The 24,468-nt window shown below is 43.4% G+C and overlaps 1 protein-coding gene across 7 annotated transcripts in view; it reads right to left on the minus strand.

The window, feature by feature from the left end:
- scaf11 (SR-related CTD-associated factor 11) overlaps positions 1-23,643 on the minus strand; it is a 117,718-nt gene extending 94,075 nt beyond the window's left edge. For 5 of the 7 annotated variants that reach the window (XM_041215755.1, XM_041215757.1, XM_041215753.1 and 2 more), the window contains exons 1-2: positions 23,457-23,643; positions 17,927-18,014 (exon numbers count right to left, since the gene is read on the minus strand). In XM_041215755.1, coding sequence (XP_041071689.1) covers positions 17,927-17,987 — 61 coding nt within the window. In that variant the 5' untranslated portion in view covers positions 17,988-18,014; positions 23,457-23,643. Of the gene's footprint in view, positions 1-17,926; positions 18,015-19,204; positions 19,328-23,456 lie in introns of all 7 variants that reach the window. The other 2 variants (XM_041215758.1, XM_041215752.1) reach the window with 1 other exon arrangement.
- Between the last annotated feature and the right edge of the window lie 825 nt (positions 23,644-24,468).

Here is a 24,468-nt window from a genome sequence, read left to right on the forward strand (position 1 = left end):
GCAGAAGTATACCTTTTGAGCAGTGGTGTTCTGCTTAGCGAAGCCGAAGAGCTGAAATTATGCTTGTCAGCCAGTATGAGTGGACTCGGGAATCCAGGGGAATGTAATTTCAGAAGGTGAGACTGAAACCCTGTGAGGTGGGCCATCGTTGAAGCCTTCTGAAGGAGCTGCTTTTTGAAGACAAATCCAAAGCAAGGTTTTCAACTATGGAGATTGGAAACCCTCTCAAGAAATAAGTTGTTTTAGTGAGATTGGTTGGCTCACAATGTGACAAATGTCTGGGTGGGTTGTTGCGAAATCCATGGAATTGGGTTAGTCACATCTGTCACTTATTCTATAGTGTGTTGTGTGCCACCAAGTTTGCCCGTTAATTCACGGTATGAGTTACATGCGAATGTTAGAGTATAAGATACATATTGTAAATTGTTTTATCTTCCTGAACTTATTTAGTAAAGTTTATTTTCGTTTGTTCCAAACTAGTGAAATCTTGTGGCTTTATTCACTTACTAAGCATCTTGAATCTCAAACTTCATATAAAATGTTATTGGTCTGCTAACTGGATCTGCACCCGCCCCCCCAACCATAGACAAAAACGAGTGCTGATACTTGCTGATAAAATTTGCATGGAAAACTTATCATACTGATTGAAAAACAGGATGGCTTAGTCAAGTGCTAAGATTTTTCTGAAGACTTATCCCTGAGTGATTTGTGACTATTAAAGATTAGTTTAATTGCACAAGCAGAAAAGTTGAAGTTAAGAATTAAAATCGGGCTAAGCCCCTTTCGAAGCTTTGATATAACAGAGTCTTTGTCTATTGCCCAAATTCACTGAGACAGGGTTGAGATATTTATCTCATTTGAAAAGGCAGCTAACCAACAAAAGTGGCCAAAGGATGCATGGACTCTCATTTTGCGAAGTGTTTTGGTTGGGAAGACTATGGATGTATATTCTAGTCTTTCAAAAGAACAATCTTTAGACTATGAGACAGTTAAAGCTGGCAGTACTTAATGCTTACGAACTTATCCCTAAAACATATCAGTTGAAATGTTGGACTTTAAAGAAAAGACCGAATGAAATGTTGTAGAGCTTGCTACAGAAAAGATGTTGTGGGACCGGCGGTTTCAATCCCTGAAGTTAAAACGAAATTTTGTTCTGTGAGGGAGCTAACGATACTAGAAGAATTTCAAAGTAGTTCCCAATAACTATTAGGTCACACCTGGAAGACCATAAGGCTTCTAAGCCACAGGAAGTAGCAGCTCTGGTAGATGAGTATAATATATCACATAAGCAGCATGGGGGCAGTAGATCCCTAGTTGTAAACCCACAGGGAAGCTGGAGGAACAGAAAACAGTCTAGCTTTATGGAGAAGGAAGATGATGTTCCAGTCAAGAAAAATGATAGTGCAAAGAATAAAAAGGGTGAAAATAAAGCAACAAGCTTTTATTGCCAAAAGACAGGGCATCTCAAAGCCCACCGTTGGAAGTTGAATGGTAAACCGGTGGCAGTGTTAGGAACACTTAAGGAATCCTCAGAAAAGGAAATAGGTTTTAAAACCATAGCCATTGCAACAGGTGAAACGCGTCCCCTCCGAACCTACTAGAAGGGGGGATATGGCTCAGAATAGTCAAGAGAATTCTTCATTGACTATTGCTAAAGGGAGTCAGGCTACTGGAGGTTCTAAATGTTTTGTTTCGAAGGGAGAAGTGTTCCCTTACTCCTCACAAATTAATATTTTTAGAGATACTGGGGCAGATCAGTCATAGATGGTGGCTGATGACACAATTTGTGTTCCAGATAGTTTGATGGAGGAAAAAGTATTCATGGGGGGCATTAATGGGATTTATGAACCTGTTCCCTTGTGAATTCCCTTCCCTCCTTTATGTATATTTGGTCTAGCTCAGATTCATTCTTCCTTTCCTAGACTTGCAATCTTTGGAGATTGAACTTATCTGTGACATATATTAGCATCCACCGAAGCTCATAATGCCCGTTTATAATTTTCCCACAACTTCCCACCAGGATTCCATTTCCTCTTTAATAGAACAAACTGATACCTGCACTAAACTGTCAGTGCTGTCCTAACCCTCCCTAATGGTAACCATAGCTTGTTGCAAATTTTCTTTCAGGTAGAATTTTTTAAAAATTCTTTCATGGGATGTGGGCATCGCTATTTCTTGCCCATTCCTAATTGCTCATGAGGTGGTGATGGTGATGAGCTGCCTTCTTGAACATCGAAGGACACAAAGATATATATCCCAGTGAAATGTATAGAAAAACAAGGAGTTTAAACTTGGAAGACCTTATGTTGGAAAAGAAAACTAACTTTCAGTTTTGTTAAAACTCAGTTGCCTTTATACTACCTATATCTGTTGTCTCTATCTAGGCAGAATGAGCTCTGCATGCATTTTAAGATAGGTGTCAGGCATTTGGGCATCATTTGTAGAGACTTAACAACCAAATGTGTAATCCTGAGGAATCCAAGGATTATTTTCAATCGCATAATAGTTATTAGATGGCATCCAAAATGAACATGTAGATGATTTTAGCTGTACCTCCCCTCAACAAAACAATGAGAAGTTTATTTTAGCAAGGAAATTGCAGTCCAAAAAGTTTTGCTTTGTAGCAAATACTCCGTTTGCGTGCACGTAGAAATCAGGTTAAATTTACTTTGAAGGAACTAGTAGTTTTAATTAAGTGCCAAATTCAGAGACCCATATTTGCACCCCTACTCAAAAGGATTAGATCCTCCCACTGGGCAAATGCACCACTTAATGTAATTCTGAGATATAATCCAACAGTGCAGTGAGTGAATAAAGTAACATGTACCTTCTGTTGGTGCCTCTTATGGATTCACATCAATATTTATGAATCTTAACCATCAAAATAGGTTCCAAAAAATGCGGCTATTTTCATTAAATTACATCTCTTTAGAACAGACTTCAAAGTTTTTAAAATGATGGAAGAGAATAAATTTTGTTCAATTGGCAAGTTCTTTGAGATCAATAGGTTGGAAGGATACGATCATAAAATATATAAGCAAAAAATAAGGTTGGAGCTTATTGTACAAGGACTAAGGAACTCGAATTTAAGAATTTGGGCAAGAGATGCTGAGGAGATATGAGGAAAATCTTTTTTTATTATGCACGTGGCTGTGGAAGCAGGGACAATCAAAAATTTCAAAAGGAAAATGGATGGGCACTTAAGGGAAATAAATTTACAGGGCTATGGAGGATGGAGTGGAGGAATGGGGCTGATAGATTGCTCTACAGAGAGCCAGCATAGACTCAATGGACCAAATGGCCCCCTCTATACCATAATCACCCTATGTGATGCAAGAATGCATTTCTTCTCACGGACAGTGATTGCCCTGTGGAACAGAGTACTGAAGAATGCAGTGAGTAGGAGTTTCCTGCAATCCTCGAAAGGCAACTGGACAAGTTCCTGAAAGGGTTACAGAACACGAAAAGCAGGAACGAAATAAGAAGGAATACACATATTACACCAGGCAGAATGATGTGCACATTGTGGTTAAACGAGGAAGTACAAATGCAAGACACCTCTGCCAGATGCGAGTAGCTGTCCTTTACGTCAAGGCAGTATTTGACAGAACGTGGCATCATAGCAAGCCCTAGCAAGACTGAAGTCAATGGGAGTAAAAAGGAAAATCCTCCACTGGCTGGAGTCATACCTGACAAAAAAATGTCAGTGGCTTTTTGAGCTATCACAAAACCAGGACATGACTGCAGGAGTTTCTCAGGGAAGTGATCTTAGCAGGACCATCTTCAGCTGCTCATTCAATGGCCTTTCCTTCATTATAATACTGGAGCTAATCTTTATTTACTTACAAGTTTTTACTTAGAAATAAACATTGCATTCAGTGCACCTCCAACAAAAAAAACCCTCTTTCAGCCTGCTCCTATATATTCTTTAATTACATTGAAATTCCACCACCTGTCCTGATGGAATTTGAACTCACATCCCCAGGGTAGTAACCTGGGCCTCTGGATTATGAAGCAGGTGACATTGCCACAACACCACCATCTCCCCTAAAATACTTCATTGGCAGTAAGTAAACCCTTTGTGGGATTTGAACTCACAACCTTTGGACTATAAGGCATGAGAGTTAACCACTGAACCATAGCAGGGCAGGTCTTTTTTAAAGAATTAGCCTGGGTCTCTGGATTACTAGTCCAGTAACATGTGAGCGCTCAAGTTCCCAATTAATACCTATTACCTGAATAGAATTAACACCAATTGTAATTGAGGTTGTGCACTATTAATTCCACACTTTCAGCTCCATTCACAACTCCTTGTATAATGAAGTAGTCCTTGCCAGTCTATAGTAAGACCAGTAAAACAAATAGGCTCAGGCTGACAAGTGCCTAGTAATGAGCACCTTGAACAAGAGGCATCACCATAGCCGAGTGCCCTGTCACCACATCCTCTGGCTCATCATTAGCCAGAAGCTGGAGCAGACCTGTCATATTTGCACTGTGGCTGAGAGAGCAGGCAGGGGCTAGGCACCTTGTGATGAGTGGGTCACTTCCTGACCCCTCAAAACCTCTCTTTCAATTACATGGCCCAAATCATGAATGCAATGGAATACTTTCAATTGCCTTGATGGGCGCAACTGCAACATTCAATAAGTTCAACACCATCTAGAACAAAGCAGTTCACCTGAATGATGCCTCTACCACTGGACTCACCCTACAACGGTCATCACATCACAGCTTTATTATGTGAAATCCACATGATTTGTCGTCACTGGTCAATATCCTGAAAGAATATAAGTGTGAGGGCACCATCATCATAAGGGCTGCAGCAATTCAAGAACAGTGCCCATCACCCACTTCAGGGTCTTGCCAGTCAGTACTGACAACATTCCAGGAGCAAAAAAAAAAATTAGCAAAACAGTCTCAGCTTCAAGATAAAATTTTAAAAACTCAAATTTATTACTAACGTGCAGGAATTTTAATATTTCAGATGGACTGTGAAAAGGTTTGTGTTCACCTTCTGTTGTGGCTGATTAGATTCTTTAAATAGACTGTAGTCAAAAAAAAATCACATGTCAGTACAATTGTAAATTTTGAATAGAAAGATTAAATATAATTAATTGCTTACTACAAAACTGACAGTCTGTTTTTGATATGAATACTGTCTCTGCTACAATGAGATAGATACCTGTATCCTATCTTGCAACAATCCAAGTTCAGCAGAGGCAAAGCTTGGATGTGTGTCAGTTCAAATGATCTAAGCTAAAGGTGCTCGTTATGCGAGTTATGCTGTAGCATCAAAATGACAACAAGCCATATTTCAGGTCCAGCTGCTGTGGAAACACCAATTACCTCAATGGTTTCTACAGCACCAGGCGCAAAATTGTCCCATATGTGCTGCTGTTTCTAATCATACACAATCTTTTCTTGTATTATTTCACTGGATGTGGGCGTCGCTGGTTGATCAGCATTTATTGCCTATCCCTAATTGCCTTTGAGAAGGTAGTGGTGGTCTGTCTTCTTGAACCACTGCAGGCCATGTGTTGCAGGCACACCCACAGTGCTGCTAGGAAGGATGTTCCAGGATTTTGGCCCAGTGACAGTGAAGGAATGGTGATAAAATTCCAAGTGAGGACTTGGAGGGGGACTTGCAGGTGGCAGTGTTCCCATGCATCTGCTGCCCTTGCCCTTCTAGATGATAGAGATAATGGATTCGGTAGGTGCTGTTGAAGGAGCCTTGGTGAGTTTCTGTAGTGCATCTTGTAGATGGTACACACTGCTGCCACTGTGTGTCGGTGTAAAGGGTGTGAACGTTGAAGGTGGTGGATGGGGTGCCAATCAAGCTGGCTGTTTTGTCCTGGATAGTGTCAAGCTCTTCAAGTGCTGTTGAAGCCGCACTCATCCAGGAAAGTGAAGGATATTCCATCACACTCCTGACTTGTGCCTTGTAGATTGTGGACAGGCTTTTGGGAATCAGGAAGGGAGTTACTTGCCACGGATTTCCCAGCCTCTGACCTGCTCTTTTATGCACAGTATTTATATGGCTGGCCCAGTTCAGTTTCTGGTCAATGGTAACCCCCAGGATGTTGATAGTGGGGGATTCAGGGATGGTAATGCCATTGAATGTCAAGGGGTGATGGTTAGATTCTCTCTTGTTGGAGATGGTCATTGCCTGGTAGTTGTGTGGCATGAATGTTACTTCCAACTATCAACCCAAGCTGAAATATTGTCCAGGTCTTGCTGTATGTGGATAGAGACTGCTTCAGTATCTGAGGAGTCACAAATGGTGTTGAACATTATGTAATCATCAGCGAACATCCCCAATTCTGACCTTAGGATGGAAGGAAGGTCATTGATGAAGCAGCTGAAGATAGTTTGGCCTAGGACACCACCCCAATCACCATATTCAACATTCAGTCCCTCCACCACCGATGCGCAGCAGCAACAGTGTGCATGATCTACAAGATGCACTGCAGCAACTTACCTAATCTCCTCAACAGCACCTTCCAAACCTGCCACCTCTACCACCTAGAAGGACAAGGGCAGCAGATGCATAGAAACATCACCACCTGTAAGCCAAGCCAGTCATCACCTTGACTTGGAACTATATCACCATTCCTTCACAGTTGCTGGGTCAAAATCCTGGAGCTCCCTCCCTAACAGCCTTGTGGGTGTACCTACACCACATGGACCGCAGTGGTTCAAGATGGCGGCTCACCACTGCCTTCTCTCTCTTAGAGATGGACGATAAATGCTGGTCTGGCCAGCGACACCAACTTACCATGAAGAATAAAAGAATGCATTAATTACACAACTTTTTTTCTGGATTGATTTCAGACAAAATGATATACCAGCCTCAACATTTTACAAATACAGCAAATACACATGATTATTTTGATGGCTTCAACAATCAACATGCAGTGCTGCTGATCAGTGAATTATATAGAAAATAATGGATACTCGAGCATGATGGGCAGCAACAATATTACATAAGTGATGGCTGATGAGAAGTATATGTTGTATATTAATCTTACAACTAACGTGGATGTCACATGTCAAATTTCACATCAAAATGTGTCAAAGTAAGAGAAAGAAGGACAATCAGTTTGTGCTAGTTTCATCCAACCTAGAACTACCAAATAACCTGATTGCAGATTGGTTACTTTACTTTTGGGGGTAATAACGGAATTAGAACTGAAATATGCTTCACTCTTTATGGGTTACTAAGTAAAGACACCGTCCTGTCCAAACAGATCAGGAACAGTTTTTGGTTGAATATTACAGCCCATTATGCAGCCAGATCACATCTACATTGCAAAATTGATTTTGGATTACTTAAGTCAAAAGGCCAATTTGTTACAGTGTGCCCTGATTCAATACATGGTCACCACTGCATTTGAAATACAGGTGTATCCAGGAATCACAGCAGCTCTATACTATATTCAGAAAAAAAGGTTTGTTCTACTGAACCTATCAAATGGCCACTTAAAGTACATATATTCAGCAATCTTGATAATAATGAATCTGATCTCCAAGCCATTTTTATACTTCAGCTCCAAAACTTTTGTTGAGGCACTGTGTAAGTCAGATTAACATTAATATTTTATTTTGGTCTTCTTATTTAAAGGAGGGAAATAATTGCATTGGAGGTTGTTGAGAAGATTCACTAGGGTGATTCCTAGCACGAAGGGTAAAAGCAAAATACTGCGGATGCTGGAAATCTGAAACAAAAACAAAAATAGCTGGAAAAACTACGGAGAAGAAGACAGTTAACGTTTCGGGTTCGTATGACTCTTCATCAGAACTAAAGAAAAATAGAAATGAGGTGAAATATAAGCTGGTTGGGTGGGTGGGACAGGTAGAGCTGGATAGAGGGCCAGTGATAGGTGGAGGCAAAGAAGAGATTGCCAAAGATGTCATAGACAAAAGGACAAAGGGGTGTTGACAGTGGTGATATTAGCTAAAGGATGTGCTAATGGTGACATTAAGGGTAGAAAGCAGGACGAGCAAGTGACAGATGACCCTAGTGGGGGTGGGGTAGGGGGAAGGGAAGGCTAAAAGGTGGAGATAAAACAATGGATGGAAATAAATTTAAAAATAATAGTAGAAATAAGTGGGAAAAGAAAAATATATTAAAAAAAATATAAATTATTAGAAAAAAGGGGGATCGGAAAGGGGGTGGGGATGGAGGAGAGAGTTCATGATCTGAAGTTGTTGAACTCAATGTTAAGTCCGGAAAGCTGCAAGGTGCCTAATCGGAAGATGAGGTGCTGTTCCTCCAGATTGCATTGAGCTTCACTGGAACATTGCGGCAGGCCAAGGATGGACATGTGGGCATGAGAGCAGGGTGGTGTGTTGAAATGGCAAATGACAGGGAGGTCATGCTTGCGGACAGACCAAAGGTGTTCTGCAAAGCGGTCGCCCTGGTTTGAAGGGGTTGTTTTATGAGGAAATGTTGAGCAGTTTGGGCCTTTACAATTTGGAATTAAGAAAGGGAGGTGGTCATACATAAACATAAGATTCTGAGGGGGCTTGACAGGGTAGATGCTGAGAGGATGTTTCCCCTCATAGCAGAATCTAGAACTAGGGGGCACAATTTCAGAGTTTGTGGTCATTCATTTAATATGGAGAGGAGGCGAAATTTAATCTTTGAGAAAGTTATGAATCTTTCTACCTCATGGGGCTTGGAGGTTGAGCCACTGAATACATTCAAGGTTGAGATTAACAGATACTTTCAACTGGATGGGAGTCAAGGGTTATGGGGAACAGACAGGAAAGTGGAGTTGAGGCCAGGATCAGTTCAACCATGATCTTATTTATTAGTGGAGCAAGCTCAAGGGGCTGAATGGCCTATTCCTATATATTATGTTCTTCTAAACACACTGTAGGTGTTTAATTACTATATTTCAGCCAGTAATTTTTTTTAAGGGCAAGTCTTTCAGAATTTGTACATTCTGTTCTAAAATTTTTAGAACTACTTTGTAAACTGACAAGAAAGGAAGTCTCTGAAGGTTTTATCTTCAGTAATCAAATCACGAGTTAAAATTTAGATTTCAACCAGCTTAAAGAAACATGAGACAAATACAATATTAGATGTTGCTAGTTTGGTCGCAATTTACCTTGCTTGAACACGATTAATATTTAAAATTCCACTACAATTTAATTTTCCAGAATAAAGGGTCTACAAAGGTGGTTATTAATAGAATGGAAATAGGCTGTAATCTTGCTGCATATTGGTTCTCAGTCCAAATATATAAATGTAACATATGGCTGCTTCATGACCCAGATGTCAGGGAAGTCACAAGAGGCAGTATTTATCTTGACCTGGTAACAATAAATCACCCAGATAATATACAGGGAGTGGAAACAATGATACTCTTCAGAGCCAGCAGCCACAATATATTCAATCTGATATGATCTGGGTTCAAAAACGTGATGGAGATAGTCATCAATGTACTTAATATATTAAACGGTTGCAACATTTACTTTCTGTAAAACTTTTTTCATTCCACTTTCTTGGTAACACTCTTGCTCTTCATCAAGCAACATGTCCTCTGATTCACTATATGTAATGTCTTGGAAGATTTGCTACTATTACTTGTCACAAGGTTATGCCCCTTTATTTTTGAAAATATGATTTTTCAACTTTCAACTGACTGGAAATTTTGCAATCTGAACTGAGACAGGGCAAACTTCTTAAAAATGCAAGGCCATATTCCAAGGTGAAAGTGAGAAACAAACAAATCATCCTTAGGGGTGTATGAAGAGAGAGATATTTCCTATAATCCAGAGTCGCATTGAAATTCGTAGCAGTCTAAGGAAGAAAAATGCAAACTACTGGATATTGAAACAATGGCTGCCACAGACAGGCCCAGCCAAAACTCTTGGAAATACACAATGGGCGAAGAGCTTCAAGGCAAGGCTACCCAGCTACAAGAGAGAGGTTGCAAGTGGCACAAGCGATATCAAAAAAGTCTTCAGCAGAAAAAACAGGCTGAAGGCTGCTCCCGCTCTCTTTTGGAATAAGAGTGTTGCCCAGATCAAGAAGCCGACTCTACCAGAAACATACCAGTGAACCGAGATCTCGTAATAATTGCAATATCTTCTACATCTGACCGTATCCAAGAAACCAACTAACCTAATTCGGCCATGGCATTTAAAATCAATGCCTCAAGGACAATCAAAGAGCATTTAACCGTATATTCTTTTACCTTTATTCATTGGACTCTAACTCCCTTTATTTCTGATACTGGTGTCTGTGGGGGCCTGAATAATTACACAAGGGCCGAATGCATGACGTTGCGTTTTTATTATTTTTCTTGGGTTTGTTCTTTATTTGACTCAAGAAAATTTGATTGGCTCCTTATTGCTCACAGCTTAAATAGTTAAATGAATTATGATTTGGAAAAGGCATATCTTCATGAAAAAGAAACTTAAACATTTATTGTGACCAAAAAGGTTGAATAGATGGGAGCCAGTTCCCCCCTTCTCATCTGGTCAAGACATACTTTTAAGAGGCTTCGAGAAAATCAGAGCTTATCACAATGACTGGGGGCATTTGATCAACAACACTTCAGTGATGAACAAGCGGAACAGCTTTAAAGACATAATGCTGAGCACACAGGATTAAAAACACACACACATGATTAATAATATGCTAAGCAATCTTGACCCCAAACGTTAGCAACTTAATTAGAAAAAAAAGGAGGCAAAAACCTCCATGACGAGAGGACAAAAAGGCTGAAATAGATCTGGAAAATAGCACAATGCAGACCCAAATCATGAAAGTAAGAAATTCTTTTAGTTTTATAGAGTAAAAAGAGAAATGAGAGCCCTAAAAGATGGTAACATGAACTAAACTGAGGATGAGCACAAGTATATTCTAGTTAATATTAAATGATTGCTACCTTTCAGTATTCATTAGGGAAGACATGAACATGTCTTCTCAAAACAGTAATATTCTAAGTCGAAATTAATGAGATATAAATGAGGTGGAAATTCTAAACAAGCTGAAAGGGTTCTCAACAAATAAATCCCTTGGGATGGACCAACAAGACACAATAGATGACATTTATGAACCACTGAAGCCACTAAACACCAGGGTGGTCCAGAGAAATTAGAAGTAGGCAAACATTTTCAAAAGGTCCATTTTCAGAAAAGGTAACAAAACATATGCAAGCAACTGCAAGCCAATTAGTCATGCATCAATGCTCTGCAAAATAATGGAACTGATCATGCGCAACCCTGAGAATACTTGTACTACGATATCACAGTAAACAGCACCCAATGTAGATTCAGAAAGGTAATATTGCTTGACCCCAAAGTTTTTTGATGATGTGGCAGCCCAGAAGGCTCTACTTGTGGTGTGCCTTGACTTCAAAATGGCACTTGAGAGAGCTCCTCATGAAAGATTAGAATATTTAAAGTAGCAAGGATTCTCATGCTGCTAATGAAAAGGAAATTGGTTGGAGGGTAGGGATTGGTCAGCACCTGTTGGCGGAGAATTCCATTGGTGGAGGGGGGTGGTGGGCATGGGGCAAATGCTGAGTGGAATCATTGTTAGTCTCTCTTTCTAACTTACATTAACTACTTATTGAAGAAGCTTAGTCCAAATTGATCAAATTTACTGATTACAAAAAAACCAGAAGGGGAAGTTAAGCTTGATGAGGCAGATAAGATACTACAAAATATGCAAAACATACATGGAAGTATACAGATAAAATTTCATACAGACAAGTTCAAAGTATAGCACATTAGAAGGCACTGGGGACAAAACCCCTAAAAGTTTCAATTAACTCAACAATCAACATGATCTAAGTACACAGAGCTTTAATCAAAGCAAACAGAACACTGGACTACATATCCAAAATAGTAGAATTGAATTGAAGATGGAGAGCATCATGTTGAAATCGTACAGTGCTCTTTTCAGACCATACCTTGATCACAACGACTTGTTCCGATTCCCAAAAAGTCATTCGAGCCGGGGGACTGTTGGAAGATGAGCTACTAGACTGAACATACGAACAACATATGAGCAAGAGAAGGCCATTCAACCCCTCGAGTTCGCACTGTCATTCAAGAAGATCATGGCTGATATGACTATGGCCTCAACTCCACTTTCCTTCCTACCCCCATACCCTTTGACTCCTTTGTCGATCAAGAATCTAACTCAGCCTTAAAAATATTAAAAGACCCTGCCTCCACAGGTCTCTGGGCAAGAGAGTTCCACAGGCTCACAACACTCAGAGAAAAGATTTCTCCTTGTCTTGGTCTTAAACAAGAGACTCCTTATTTTTAAACTGTGTCCCCCAGTTCTAGTCTCTGCCACAAGGTGAAACATCCTCCCTGCATCACCCTATCATGTCCCCTCAGGATCTTATATGTTTCAATAATGTCACCTCTCATTCTTCTAAACTCCAATGGATACAGGTCCAACCTTTCCTCATAGGATAACCCCTTTATCTCAGGAAGCAACCAAGGGAACCTTCTCTGAACTGCTTCCAATGCAATTATGTCCTTTCTTAAAGGAGGAGACCAAAACCATATACAGTACTCCAGGTATCCTACACAATTGTAGCAAAACCGTAGCCTACCTTATATTCCATTTCCCTTACAATAATCGACAACATTCCATTTGCCTTCCTAATCACTTGCTGTGCCTGCATACTGTTTGTGATTTGCGTACCAGGACACCCAGGTCTCTCTCTACCTCAAAATTCTGCAATCTCTCCCCATTTAAATAATACACTACACTTTTATTCTTTCTGCCAAAGTGGACAAATTCACATCTGCCAAATGTCTATATCCTTCTGCAGACTCTATGTCCTTTTCACAACTTAACTTTCCCATCTGTGTCATCAGAAAACTTAGCAACCATATATTCAATTCCTTCATCCAAGTCATTTATATATATTGTAAGAAGTTGAGGCCCCAGCACTGATCCTCTCATTACATCTTTCCAAAGTGAAAATGATCCATTTATGCCTACTCTGTTTACTGTTAGCTAACCAATCCTCTATCCTTGCTAACATGTCACCCTTACATCATGAGCTCTTATTTTGTATAGTAACCTTGATGTGGCACCTTGTCAAATGCCTTCTGGAAATGTAAGTACACCACATCCACAGGTTCCCCTTCATCCATATTGCTTGTTACTTCCTCAAAGAACTCCCATAAATAATTGAACTAAATGCTTGAATAAAGTGAATTGGAGCATTAAAAGATCAAATTGTGAGGAAAGATGGGAGAAACTTAAGCCACCCTTGTCTGCCTTGAAAGAAGAATCTGACAGCAGCACATAAACTGGTAAAGGCAAATCCAGAACACTATGAAATTAAAGCATTACGGGCAGGACAGGAGATTCAGGGTTAAAGGAGAAAAAGGTAAATTTAGAATGGTGTAGAGAAGAGTCAGGTGGAATTGAGTAAAACTGTTGGTGTCATTTTGGGGGGAGGGTGGGATTGGGGGAGCGGGGGTGGGAAAGCAGTCATACTGTTCTTAAAGAATAAGATTACCTTTCTTATCTGCCTCCAGCACATATTGTACAAGAGTTTCAATGAAATTACTTTCTGTAGATGACAAATGAAATTTCCACTCCCAGAAGTGCTTTTACAAGCTTAGATTTAAAAAAGTATCACCAAAACCCACATTATAAAAATAAGATTCCTTCTGGGATTTTAAAAATATTTTTGCTTAAAGAGCAAGTGTAGTTGAAATCTGACAGAGTGGTTCGAATTAATGAGGCTTTTGGAAAACTTTTAAGTGACATAGTCAGGAAATCGGGGATGATTCAGCATCAGCTTTGCATTAATTCAGTTCCCCTACATGGTCAGATTCAGTATCCTAATAAGGGGACTGCAGCGGTCATGGTGCAGGCCTAGCAAAACAAAGGTCTTCAGTTCAACTGTGGCCAGTTTACATTTAACAAATCTGATCATTTAATGGGCTGGCAGCAAGAAGAATGATTAAACCTGCTGAATTTTCACCAAAAATTCAAACTGGTCCATTTATATCTTTCAGGAAAGGAAAGTTTTTTTTATTTATTCATTCATGGGATGTGGACATCACTACTGCCCATCCTTCACTGCCCTCAAGAAAGTAATGGTGAGCTGCCTTTTTGAACTGCTGCTACAGTCCACGTGTTGTAGGTAGCCTCACAGAGCTGGTAGGGAGTTCCAGGATTTTGACCTAGCAACAGTGAAGGAAAGTCGATATAGTTCCAAGTCAGGGCTGTGTGTGGCATGGGGGTGGTGGGGGAACTTGCAGGTGGTGGTGTTCCCATGCACCTGGTGCCCTTGTCCTTCTAAGTGGTACAGGTCACTGGGGTTTGGAATGTGCCTTGGTGAGTTGCTGCAATACATCTTGTAGATCATACACACTGCTGCTAATGTACAGTGGTGGTGGGAGTGAATGCCTAACATGGTGGATAGGGGGCCAATCAAGCAGGCTGCTTTGTCCTGCATGGCGTTGAGCTTCTTGAGTGTTGTTGGGGTTGCATTCAACGAGGCAAAAGAGGAGTATTCTATCACATTCCTGACTTGTGCCTTGTGAATGGTAAACAGATTTTGGGGAGTCAGGAGGCAAACTACTCTCAGAATTCTCAGCCTCTGACTTGCTCTTGTAGCCACAGTATTTATATGGATGGTCCAGTTCAGCTTCTGGTCAATGGTAACCCCAGGATATTGACTGTAGGGGATTTGACAATGGTAATGCCATTGAATGTCATGGGGAGATGGTTAGATTCTCACTTATTGCAGATGATCATTGCCTGGCACTTGTCGTGAATGTTACTTGTCACTTATCACTCCAAGCTTGAATATTTTCAAGGTCTTGTTGCATATCCAGTATCTGAGGAGTTGCAGATAGTACTGAACACTGCGTAATCATCAGCGAACATCCCCACTTCTGGCCTTATGATGGAGGGAAGGTGACTGACGAAGCAGCTGAAGGTGGTTGGGTCTAGGCACTGGGGAACTCTTGCGGCAGTGTCCCTGGACTGAGATGATTGACCTCCAACACCCACAATCATCTTCCTTTGTGCAAGGTAGGATTTCAACCAGTGGAGAGTTTCCCCTCCACCGATTCACATTGACTTCAGTTTTGCTAGGGCTCCGCGATGCGGCACTTGGTCAAATGCTGCCTTGATGTCAAGGGCAGTTACTCTCACCTCACACAACTCCAGTACTCCAATACGTGGTCAACTCTGAATGCCCTTTGAAATGACCTTGCATGCTACGTAGTTATGATATAATTTTAGATCATATCTAATAGCAATAAGCCCCAAAAGACTCTGAAACTTCGTCATACTAGTATTTGTACACTGATGCATTAAGTTGAGAGCTATCCCAGAGGGGTCAAGCAAGAGCCCGACAAAGTCATTTTCACAGACTCCTCTAAGCGCCCCAGGTTACATCAACAACTTGTATTTATATAGTACCTTTAACACAGCAAAACAGTCTACGGCATAAATTTTATCCTGTGCCATTAGCAAAATAGATCCACCAGAGGGGAAGTCACATTCAGGTCGGAGTGCCCTTAGGAAGGGAGTCCTCAACACTGGCTCCTGCTCCATTGATGAAGTATCATGGCTTCATATTAAATAAAATCAAAGAAACCTCCAGCTGATCACCATTTAACCACATCCCCACCAGCTGACAAATCCATACACCTGAATACCATTTAGTGGAGACACAGAGGTAAATATATTTGAGATGGGGAGGAAGATGGAAGGGCAGGTGTTATTATCAGTGCCAAGTCAAAGGAGTAGGCTTCTAGACTGGACCTCCATCAGATGGTGAAGGAACCAATGAGTGTAATCCACGTGATATCCTCACTTACCCACATGTCTATCAACCATTGCATTGTAGGAGAAATCACACATTGTCTTCACAAAAACAAGGTTGTATTTGTAGCACTGCAGCTAAAAAAGACAGGTGTAGAAGCTCTAAGCTGGATGTCCTTGAGCCTCTGTGGACCTTCAACAACAAGATTGTACAATACAATCTGCAATCTCATGCTGGTCACATCTCTCTCACTTCTATCACCAACATGCTTGCAGCCTATCACTGATAAGCTTGTAGACAAATCATGGTTCAGTGGGAAATATAAAAGGGTATGCCATGAGTTGTACCAGGCTTAACTCAGGATGAGCACCAAGTTACTGAAGCCACAACACAGGACTATCTGTGCACTAAATATCAAAAGCAATAGTTTACAGTCAGGGCTAAGTGGTTCCAAACCAACAGATGGGAGCAAAACATCCTTCTGGGTGCAGTCGAGAACAGGGGTGGACAAATAGATAACTAACAAAAAGAGGAGGTTCCATAAACACTTTCACAACTGCCAGGCAATGACCATTGCCAGCAAGAAACACACTACTAGCAGCATCATTACCAAGTCTCCCACTGTTAATATTATGGGGGGCGGGGGGATCACCATGGATCTCAGATTGGGTATTCTGAGGCAAGTGGCTTACTTCCTTAACCATCTTCTATAAGGCTCAAAGCACAAGCGTGATTAAATACAGCCTACTTGCCCGGTTGGGCGCAGCTGCAATAACACCTATGGAGCTTAATATCATCCAGATATTGATACCTCTACAACTGAGCTCAATGTACACTCTTTCTGTACCAACACGCTGTAGCTGCAGTATATACCATCCACTGGATACACTGATGTAGCTCAGCAAGCTTACTTCGAAAGCACCTTGGGACCTCTATGACCAAGGATGGCAAAAGGAGCAAGATCATAGGAATACCAGCATCCCCAAGTTCTGCTCTAACTTACATCCCATCCTGACTTGATATTTACCACCAAACACCACTGTCACAGTAATTTCCTACCCAACACCATCTTGGGAGCACCAGGACAGCAGTGGCTCAAAAAGGTTGGCCAGTACCATCTCAAGGAAACAAAGAACAGGCATCATGCAAATATATCAAATAAAATATCAGCTATCATCGTCATGAAAAACAAGTCATTGAAAATATACAGAGCAAAAGTACGTTAGCCAACCTTAAATAGTTCAGAGCCAATTTTTAAAAGTGCTCATGACAACAGATTCATTTTTAAAATAATAATTCTCAACAAAGTGCCAACCTTGAAAAGCCCAAAGTCCTTGATGGAATTAGGCAGCAGTTATGCCAGTAAGCCATCTTGACATCGACATGGAGAGAGTTTTGAAAAACACTCAAAAAGCTCCTTTATGGCCATTTCAGTAGCTGCAGTTTGTAAGGCTTATATGTCTGCAAATATTTGTTTTCAACAAAAATTACTTCTGGCCAAGAACAGTCTTTGCATAAATTAGATTATTCACATATCAACTCTGTCTCAAGCCTGTGACATCTGTTAAAGAACAAAACAATTGACTATCCAGAGTAGAGTGGAACAGTGATTATTCAATATAATGGAGAGGATATCTCAAACTACTGTACACTCCGTATTTCCCTTCTCCAACTGCACTCACTCATACACCCGGTAGCAAGATAGGCCTGCTAAAACTGATCAGCTGATTTACCATTTACACCAACAGAAACCCAAGAGAGTTGGCCAAAAGTACCACACAAACCCTAGCTTTAAGATCAGCATTACACAGTAGCTATTACTCTCCTACCATCTGCCCATTTTCTGAAATAAAAAAGATGACAGACCAGATCATCACTTATTTCAATTAACTGCAAAAATTCTTAAATAATGGAGATTGCAGTTTACTGGGAGCATGGATAATCAAGGTCCCTTCAATGTTTAAAATGCATTTTTCACTGATACATCAAAATAGTAGGAAACTCCAGGACTACAACCTTTCCCTCAGTATTAAACAAGGGTTTATTCCCAGAACAGCAATTGGTTACAAACATAATTACATTGTAAAACATTTCTACTTCACAAAGTTTTCAAAGTTGACAGGCACACATCAGAATGCAAATAAACTTACCTTCAAAATCTTCATCGTTATCTGGAGCTGCTGCAGGTTCAGTTAATTTCCGACCTCCCATCTTTTACACTCAGTTGAAAATGCAAAACTGCAAATTAAACAAATTTTAAATGCAATAAAAGTTCAAGACTTCTTATACATAATAGTTAAGCTTTCTCAATACAACATGGGTTTCTGATCCAGAGCTAAACAAAGAACATCTGCACAAAACTGTATTATCTTAATAGCTAGAATGGCCACTTGTTTCAATTGATCATCTGAGACTGGGAGGTGCGCGTCCTAATAAAGACAAATCATCAGGTAGTTTATCTGTCAGAAAGGTTTTGGCATAGTTATGGGATTGCTGCACCACCTCCCAACTAAAGGATGGAAGCAGGGCAAAGAGAGACAAAATTACAAAGGTAACAGTTAATGCAATGTAGAGTTTATGAGGTTGGCTGATATAATTCCCATTTATCATATGGTCCCTTATATCAATCCTCCATGTGTACAATTAACAAGGTATAAGCTAGCCCTCCTTAGGAAAGTTTAGATTAATTGTGATTTCTCACAACTGACGATTAAATACTACTGTTTTCCAAAGTAAAGAGCACTTAATAGCTGAAATCCTAATTAATTCAAATAAATACATAAAAGGAGCAGGCTTCCATTCAAAAAGTCTTGTAAAGCTATCAGTTCTTCCAATAATCGAATCATTTGTTACAAATGGTCACCAATCTACTCTAATGACACTAAGATGTGAAATATTATCTTCTTCCACTCCAACCATACATTTTTCTCCAAGAGTGAATGTCTTAGAATGTGATAGCACTTGCAACCAACAAGTGCCCCACCCCCTCATTTAAAGGAAGACCCAAGAGCCCCAGGGGAAATATCATTCTAATCAAATATCACATGTTAACAACCATGCCATGATCATAAGTTCATTACAGCAAGTGACAAAACTGAATTTGATACACCAGGTAATTTCAATGACAAGACAAAAAGAGATAAAAGTACAAATATTAATACTACAAAGATTAGCTAGCTTACTAATATCCTGCAGAAAGGAACTCTACCACCCAGGGAGGTTGAGCATACCTGCAGACAGAATGGAGATGTATTTGGTTTCTCCTATGAAGAGGAGGCCATCTCAGTGCACAAGATTAGGGGCAGGTTGTAAGCTTCTGCATTAGCTCTTTTTCCAAATCTCTTAGGTTGACCACCCACCCAACCCCCAGCCTTTTTATTCGACATAGATTATTGTGAGGTTTTGAGCAGCTGATCCAAAGTGCTAACCTGTCTTTTACACAGATGCCAACTGACCAGATGTGTACTTCCAGCATCTTGTGTTTCTGTCGGGAGATTCATGATCTGCAATTCTGTTACTCAAGGTCTAAATGTGTCAGACCATAAATCACTCTATGCAAAAAAAAACAGAATATTCCCTTCATTAGCCTAACAAAAACGGTGTAGAATTACAAATTTCTTTATTGATAAATGTGTTTAAACATCCAGATTGTGATCAAAACGAACCATTCCAGAATGAATCTATCCTCTTAATAAGACTGAGCCCCTTTAACATCTCACAAATATATCTAAGTTACAGCCTTTCTCTAACATGCGCATTTAGTACCAAACTTTTACGAATATCAACGGAACTGAAACTGATCTTAAGTCATCGTTCAATTAAGTCCATTGTTCCCACTGTCAAATCAGTCAGTAGTTAAATCATTCCAAATGTACTCTTGGTATGAAAGCTTCAGTGAGTTCAGAAATATTTACACCCAAGGGACAGGAAGGAGCTAAGACATGTGCTTTTTATGTGAACAGTCAAAACCAAGTCCTGCTTCTTGCATGAAAAACCATGTTGCCTTAATGTTAACCTTCAAGGGACCAAAATCGCTTACTGCTAAACAGGAAGTGGCAGTACACTCAACTATAAATAAATGGTGATACTAGGGCATCAGAAGTAAGCAAATTTTTGTTAAATAATATGTACAAGTTGTTCATGGAACTTTTACTTTTAGTTTTATACCTTTTTGGCTATGCTTTCCTACTGTCAATAGTTGTCAAAATAACAGATAAGTGAACAGATTTTTAGTCTGGTTCTGGTACAAGTGAAAACTAAACAAGAGTAGTGAATTGGAAATTTTTTTCCCAATGCTATTAAGACTGCAGATTGTTTTGTAACTGAAGTATATTGTAAACAATTGTTCCAAAGCAGTGAACACTCTAGCCAAGGAATGAGTTGAGTAAATTTTTTAAAAGGACCCATGACCAACTAACAATTTAGCTTAAAATGTGTAATAAACCATTGCAATGGTGTGCGTCAATTCCAAAGGATTTAACGTCACATTTGAGAGTTTAATGTAGCCTAATAATTAGAATCCGACAGTACAGAAGGCTAACACTCGGCCCATCATTCCTGTTCCAGCTCCTGAAAGAGCTAGCAACTTAGTCCATTCCTCTGCCCACTCTACAAACCATTGTCATCTTATTTGTCAGTTTACCTTTTGAAAACGTGCTGTGAATTCTTATAAACATAACTAGATTGCAGGAAATGGTACATACAGAAAAGTGAAAGTATTGAACAGGAATGTGGAACAACAAAAAATTAACTGTTGGAGTTTTATTGCAAGTTGGAATTCTCTACAACATAACTGAAGATTATTTCAACTGCTCCACACCACTCAGGGGTGCAGATTATATCCAAATTTATCATTCCCCCCCACTCCAGGTGCAGATTATACCCAGACTCCTCCGCATCCAGGGTGTATATTATACCCAATCTCTCCCCCCTGCCCCACCTGGGGTGTAGTTATACCCAATCTCTCCCACCTCCCCCCCACACCCAGGATGCAGATTAGACCCAATCTCCTCCCCCTCCCCCCCCACCCAGGGTGCAGATTATACCCAATCTCCTCCCCCTCCCCCCCACCCAGGGTGCAGATTATACCCAATCTCCTCCCCCTCCCCCCCCACCCAGGGTGCAGATTATACCCAATCTCCTCCCCCTCCCCACACACCCGGGGTGCAGATTATACCCAATCTCCCCTCCCACCCACCCAGGGTGCAGATTATATCCAGTCTCCCTCCCGCCACCTGGATGAAGATTATTCCCAGTTAACCCCTCCTGGGCGAAGATTATTCCTAGCTCTCTCCCCACCCCCCCCGGGAGAAGATTATCCCCAGTCACCCACTCCCCACCCCGGGTGAAGATTATTCCCAGTCACCCACCCCCCCACCCTGGGTGAAGATTATTCCCAGTCCCCCCACCCCTCCCGGGTGAAGATTATTCCCAGTCCCCCTCCCCCCTCCGGGTGAAGATTATTCCCAGTTCTCCCCCCAACTCCGGGTGAAGATTATTCCCAGAAACCCCCCCTCCAGGTGAAGATTATTCTCAATCTCCCCCCCCCAACTCCGGGTGAAGATTATTCCCAGATCCCCCCCCTTCGGGTGAAGATTATTCTCAATCTCCCCCTCCTCCTGGGTGAAGATTATTCCCAGTCCCCCCACCCCCAGGTAAAGATTAGTCCCAATCCCCCCCCCAACACTGAGTGAAGATTATTTCGTCTGTCTGTCTGTCCCCGTTAGCCCCCACCCGCCCAAGGTGAAGATTACTCCCAATGCCTGCCCCCCCCAACCCCCGGTGAAGATTATTCCCAGTCCACCCCCCCACCCCGCCCCCGCCCCCGCCGGGTGAAGATTGTTCCCAATCTCCTCCTCCCAGGTGAAGATTATTCCCAGTTCCCCCCTCCCAGATGAAGATTATTCCGAGTTCCCCCCTCCCGGGTGAAGAAGATTATTCCCAATCTCCCCACCCGGTGAAGATTATTCCCAATTGCACCCCCCTCACCCCCTCCGGGTGAAGATTATTCTCAATCTCCACCCCCCCGGGTGAAGATTATTCCCAGTCACCTCCCCCGGGAGAGGATTATTCCCAGTTTCCCCCCCTCCTGGGTGAAGATTATTCCCAGTCCCCCCACCCCTCCCGGGTGAAGATTATTCCCAGTTCTCCCCCCAACTCCGGGTGAAGATTATTCCCAGATCCCCCCCCTCCAGGTGAAGATTATTCTCAATCTCCCCCCCCAACTCCGGGTGAAGATTATTCCCAGATCCCCCCCCTTCGGGTGAAGATTATTCTCAATCTCCCCCTCCCCGGGTGAAGATTATGCCCAGTCACCCATCCCCCCACCCTGGGTAAAGATTATTCCCAGTTCTCCCCTCCCCCCCGGGAGAAGATTATTTCTAGTTCTCTCCCCCCCCCCGGCCCCCCCCCCGACCCCGGGAGAAGATTATTCCCAGTTCTCCCCCCCCCCCACCCGGGAGAAGATTATTCCCAGTACCCCCCCCCCCCATCCCCGGGAGAAGATTATTCCTAGTTCTCTCCACCCCCCACTCCCCCTCGGGAGAAGATTATTCCTAGTTCTCTCCACACCCCCCCCCCCGTGAAGATTATTCCCAGCCCCCACCCCCCCCCCCCCCCGGTGAAGATTATTCCCAGCCCCAGCCGCCCCACCCCCCCCCCCCCGGGTGAAGATTATTCCCAGCCCCACCCCCACCCCCCGGTGAAGATTATTCCCAGCCCTACCGCCCCCCCCCCCGGGTGAAGATTATTCCCAGCCCCACCGCCCCCCCCCCCCCGGGTGAAGATTATTCCCAGCCCCACCCCCCCCACGGGTGAAGATTATTCCCACCACCCACCCCCCCCGGGTGAAGATTATTCCCAGCCCCACCCCCCCCACGGGTGAAGATTATTCCCACCACCCCCCCCCCCCCCCCGGGTGAAGATTATTCCCAGCCCCACCCCCCCCCCCCCCGGGTGAAGATTATTCCCAGCCCCACCCCCCCCACGGGTGAAGATTATTCCCAGCCCCACCCCCCCCACGGGTGAAGATTATTCCCACCACCCCCCCCCCCCCCCCCGGGTGAAGATTATTCCCAGCCCCACCCCCCCCCACGGGTGAAGATTATTCCCAGCCCCACCCCCCCCACGGGTGAAGATTATTCCCAGCCCCACCCCCCCCCCCCGGGTGAAGACTATTCCCAGCCCCACCCCCCCCCACGGGTGAAGATTATTCCCAGCCGCCCCCCCCCCCCGGGTGAAGACTATTCCCAGCCCCACCCCCCCCCCACGGGTGAAGATTATTCCCAGTCTCCCAGTTGTTTACAATAATTAACCCCTGTGTTTTTGTTCTTTATTTACAATCAGTCTCTGCCCCTCCCCCGGCACAGCCCGTGTGTCCTCCGGGCCCCGGGTTCCCGCTCTCCCGCCCCGGCCCTGGCCTCTCCCCTCTCGGGCCAACCGGAGGCGCAGGGCCTGTTCCCCGGCTCCGCCGCCCGGACAAAGGCGCCTCAGGGCCTCCGCCTCGGCTCTCCGGCGACCGGGCGACCACATAGCCGGGCCTCAGGGCCCGGAGCTCACGGTCCCCGAATCACCCCAGCTGGAGGCCCGAGGCGGCCGCACACGCACTTTGTAAAGTCCCCGGGCCCGAACCTCTGGCGCTTTCCCTCACCCCCACCCCGGGCCCGGCCGGCCCTGCCCTACCTGAGTCCGAGGCCCGCTCTCTCCGCTTTAGCTCAGTCCCTGAGGCCTCATGTGATCATCGTCGTCCCGACCCACAACTGATTCCGATGAGAATGCGCCCGTTCTCGGCCCCCAAGCGCCTTGAGAAGCGACTCACTCACTGCGGAAACGCGGGGCCCCGAGCCTCACGGCCACATGTCGCTGAGTGGGGGAGGGGAACAACAGTCCCGGCCCTGGCCACTGGCGGCGCTGTGTGCCCTGCAGTACCGGTACCAGTCACTGGCGGCGTTGTGTGCCCTGCAGTCCCGGTACTAGCCACTAGTGTCGCTGTGTGCCCCTGCACTCCCGGTACCAGTCACTAGTGTCGCTGTGTGCCCTGCAGTCCCGGTAGTAGCCACTAGTGTCGCTGTGTGCCCTGCAGTTCCGGTACCAGTCACTAGTGTCGCTGTGTGCCCTGCAGTCCCGGTACCAGCCACTAGTGTCGCTGTGTGCCCTGAAGTCCCGGTACCAGCCACTAGTGTCGCTGTGTGCCCTGCAGTCCTGGTACTGGCCACAGTGACGCCGTGTATGCCTGCAGTCCCAATAGTAGCCGCTGGCGGCGCTGTGCACCCACAGCCTCGGTGCTGCCCACTGGCGGGCCTGTGTGACCGCAGTCCCGGTATTGGCCACTGGCGGCGCTGTGCGTTGTAGTCCCGGTACTGCCCACTGGTGGCGCTGTGTGCCTTCAGTACTGGCCACCAGCGGGGAGGTGACGGCGTAGTGGTGTTGTCGCTGGACTAGCAATCCAGAGACCCAGGGTAATGCTCTGGGAACAAAAACAGAATTACCTGGAAAAACTTAGCAGGTCTGGCAGCATCGGCGGAGAAGAAAAGAGTTGACGTTTCGAGTCCTCATGACCCTTCATCAGTTGGGTCATGAGGACTCGAAACGTCAACTCTTTTCTTCTTCGCCGATGCTGCCAGACCTGCTGAGTTTTTCCAGGTAATTCTGTTTTTGTTTTGGATTTCCAGCATCCGCAGTTTTTTGTTTTTAA

The sequence above is a fragment of the Carcharodon carcharias genome, chromosome 21 (assembly GCF_017639515.1).
Source record: "Carcharodon carcharias isolate sCarCar2 chromosome 21, sCarCar2.pri, whole genome shotgun sequence".
Classification (NCBI taxonomy): Eukaryota; Metazoa; Chordata; class Chondrichthyes; order Lamniformes; family Lamnidae; genus Carcharodon; species Carcharodon carcharias.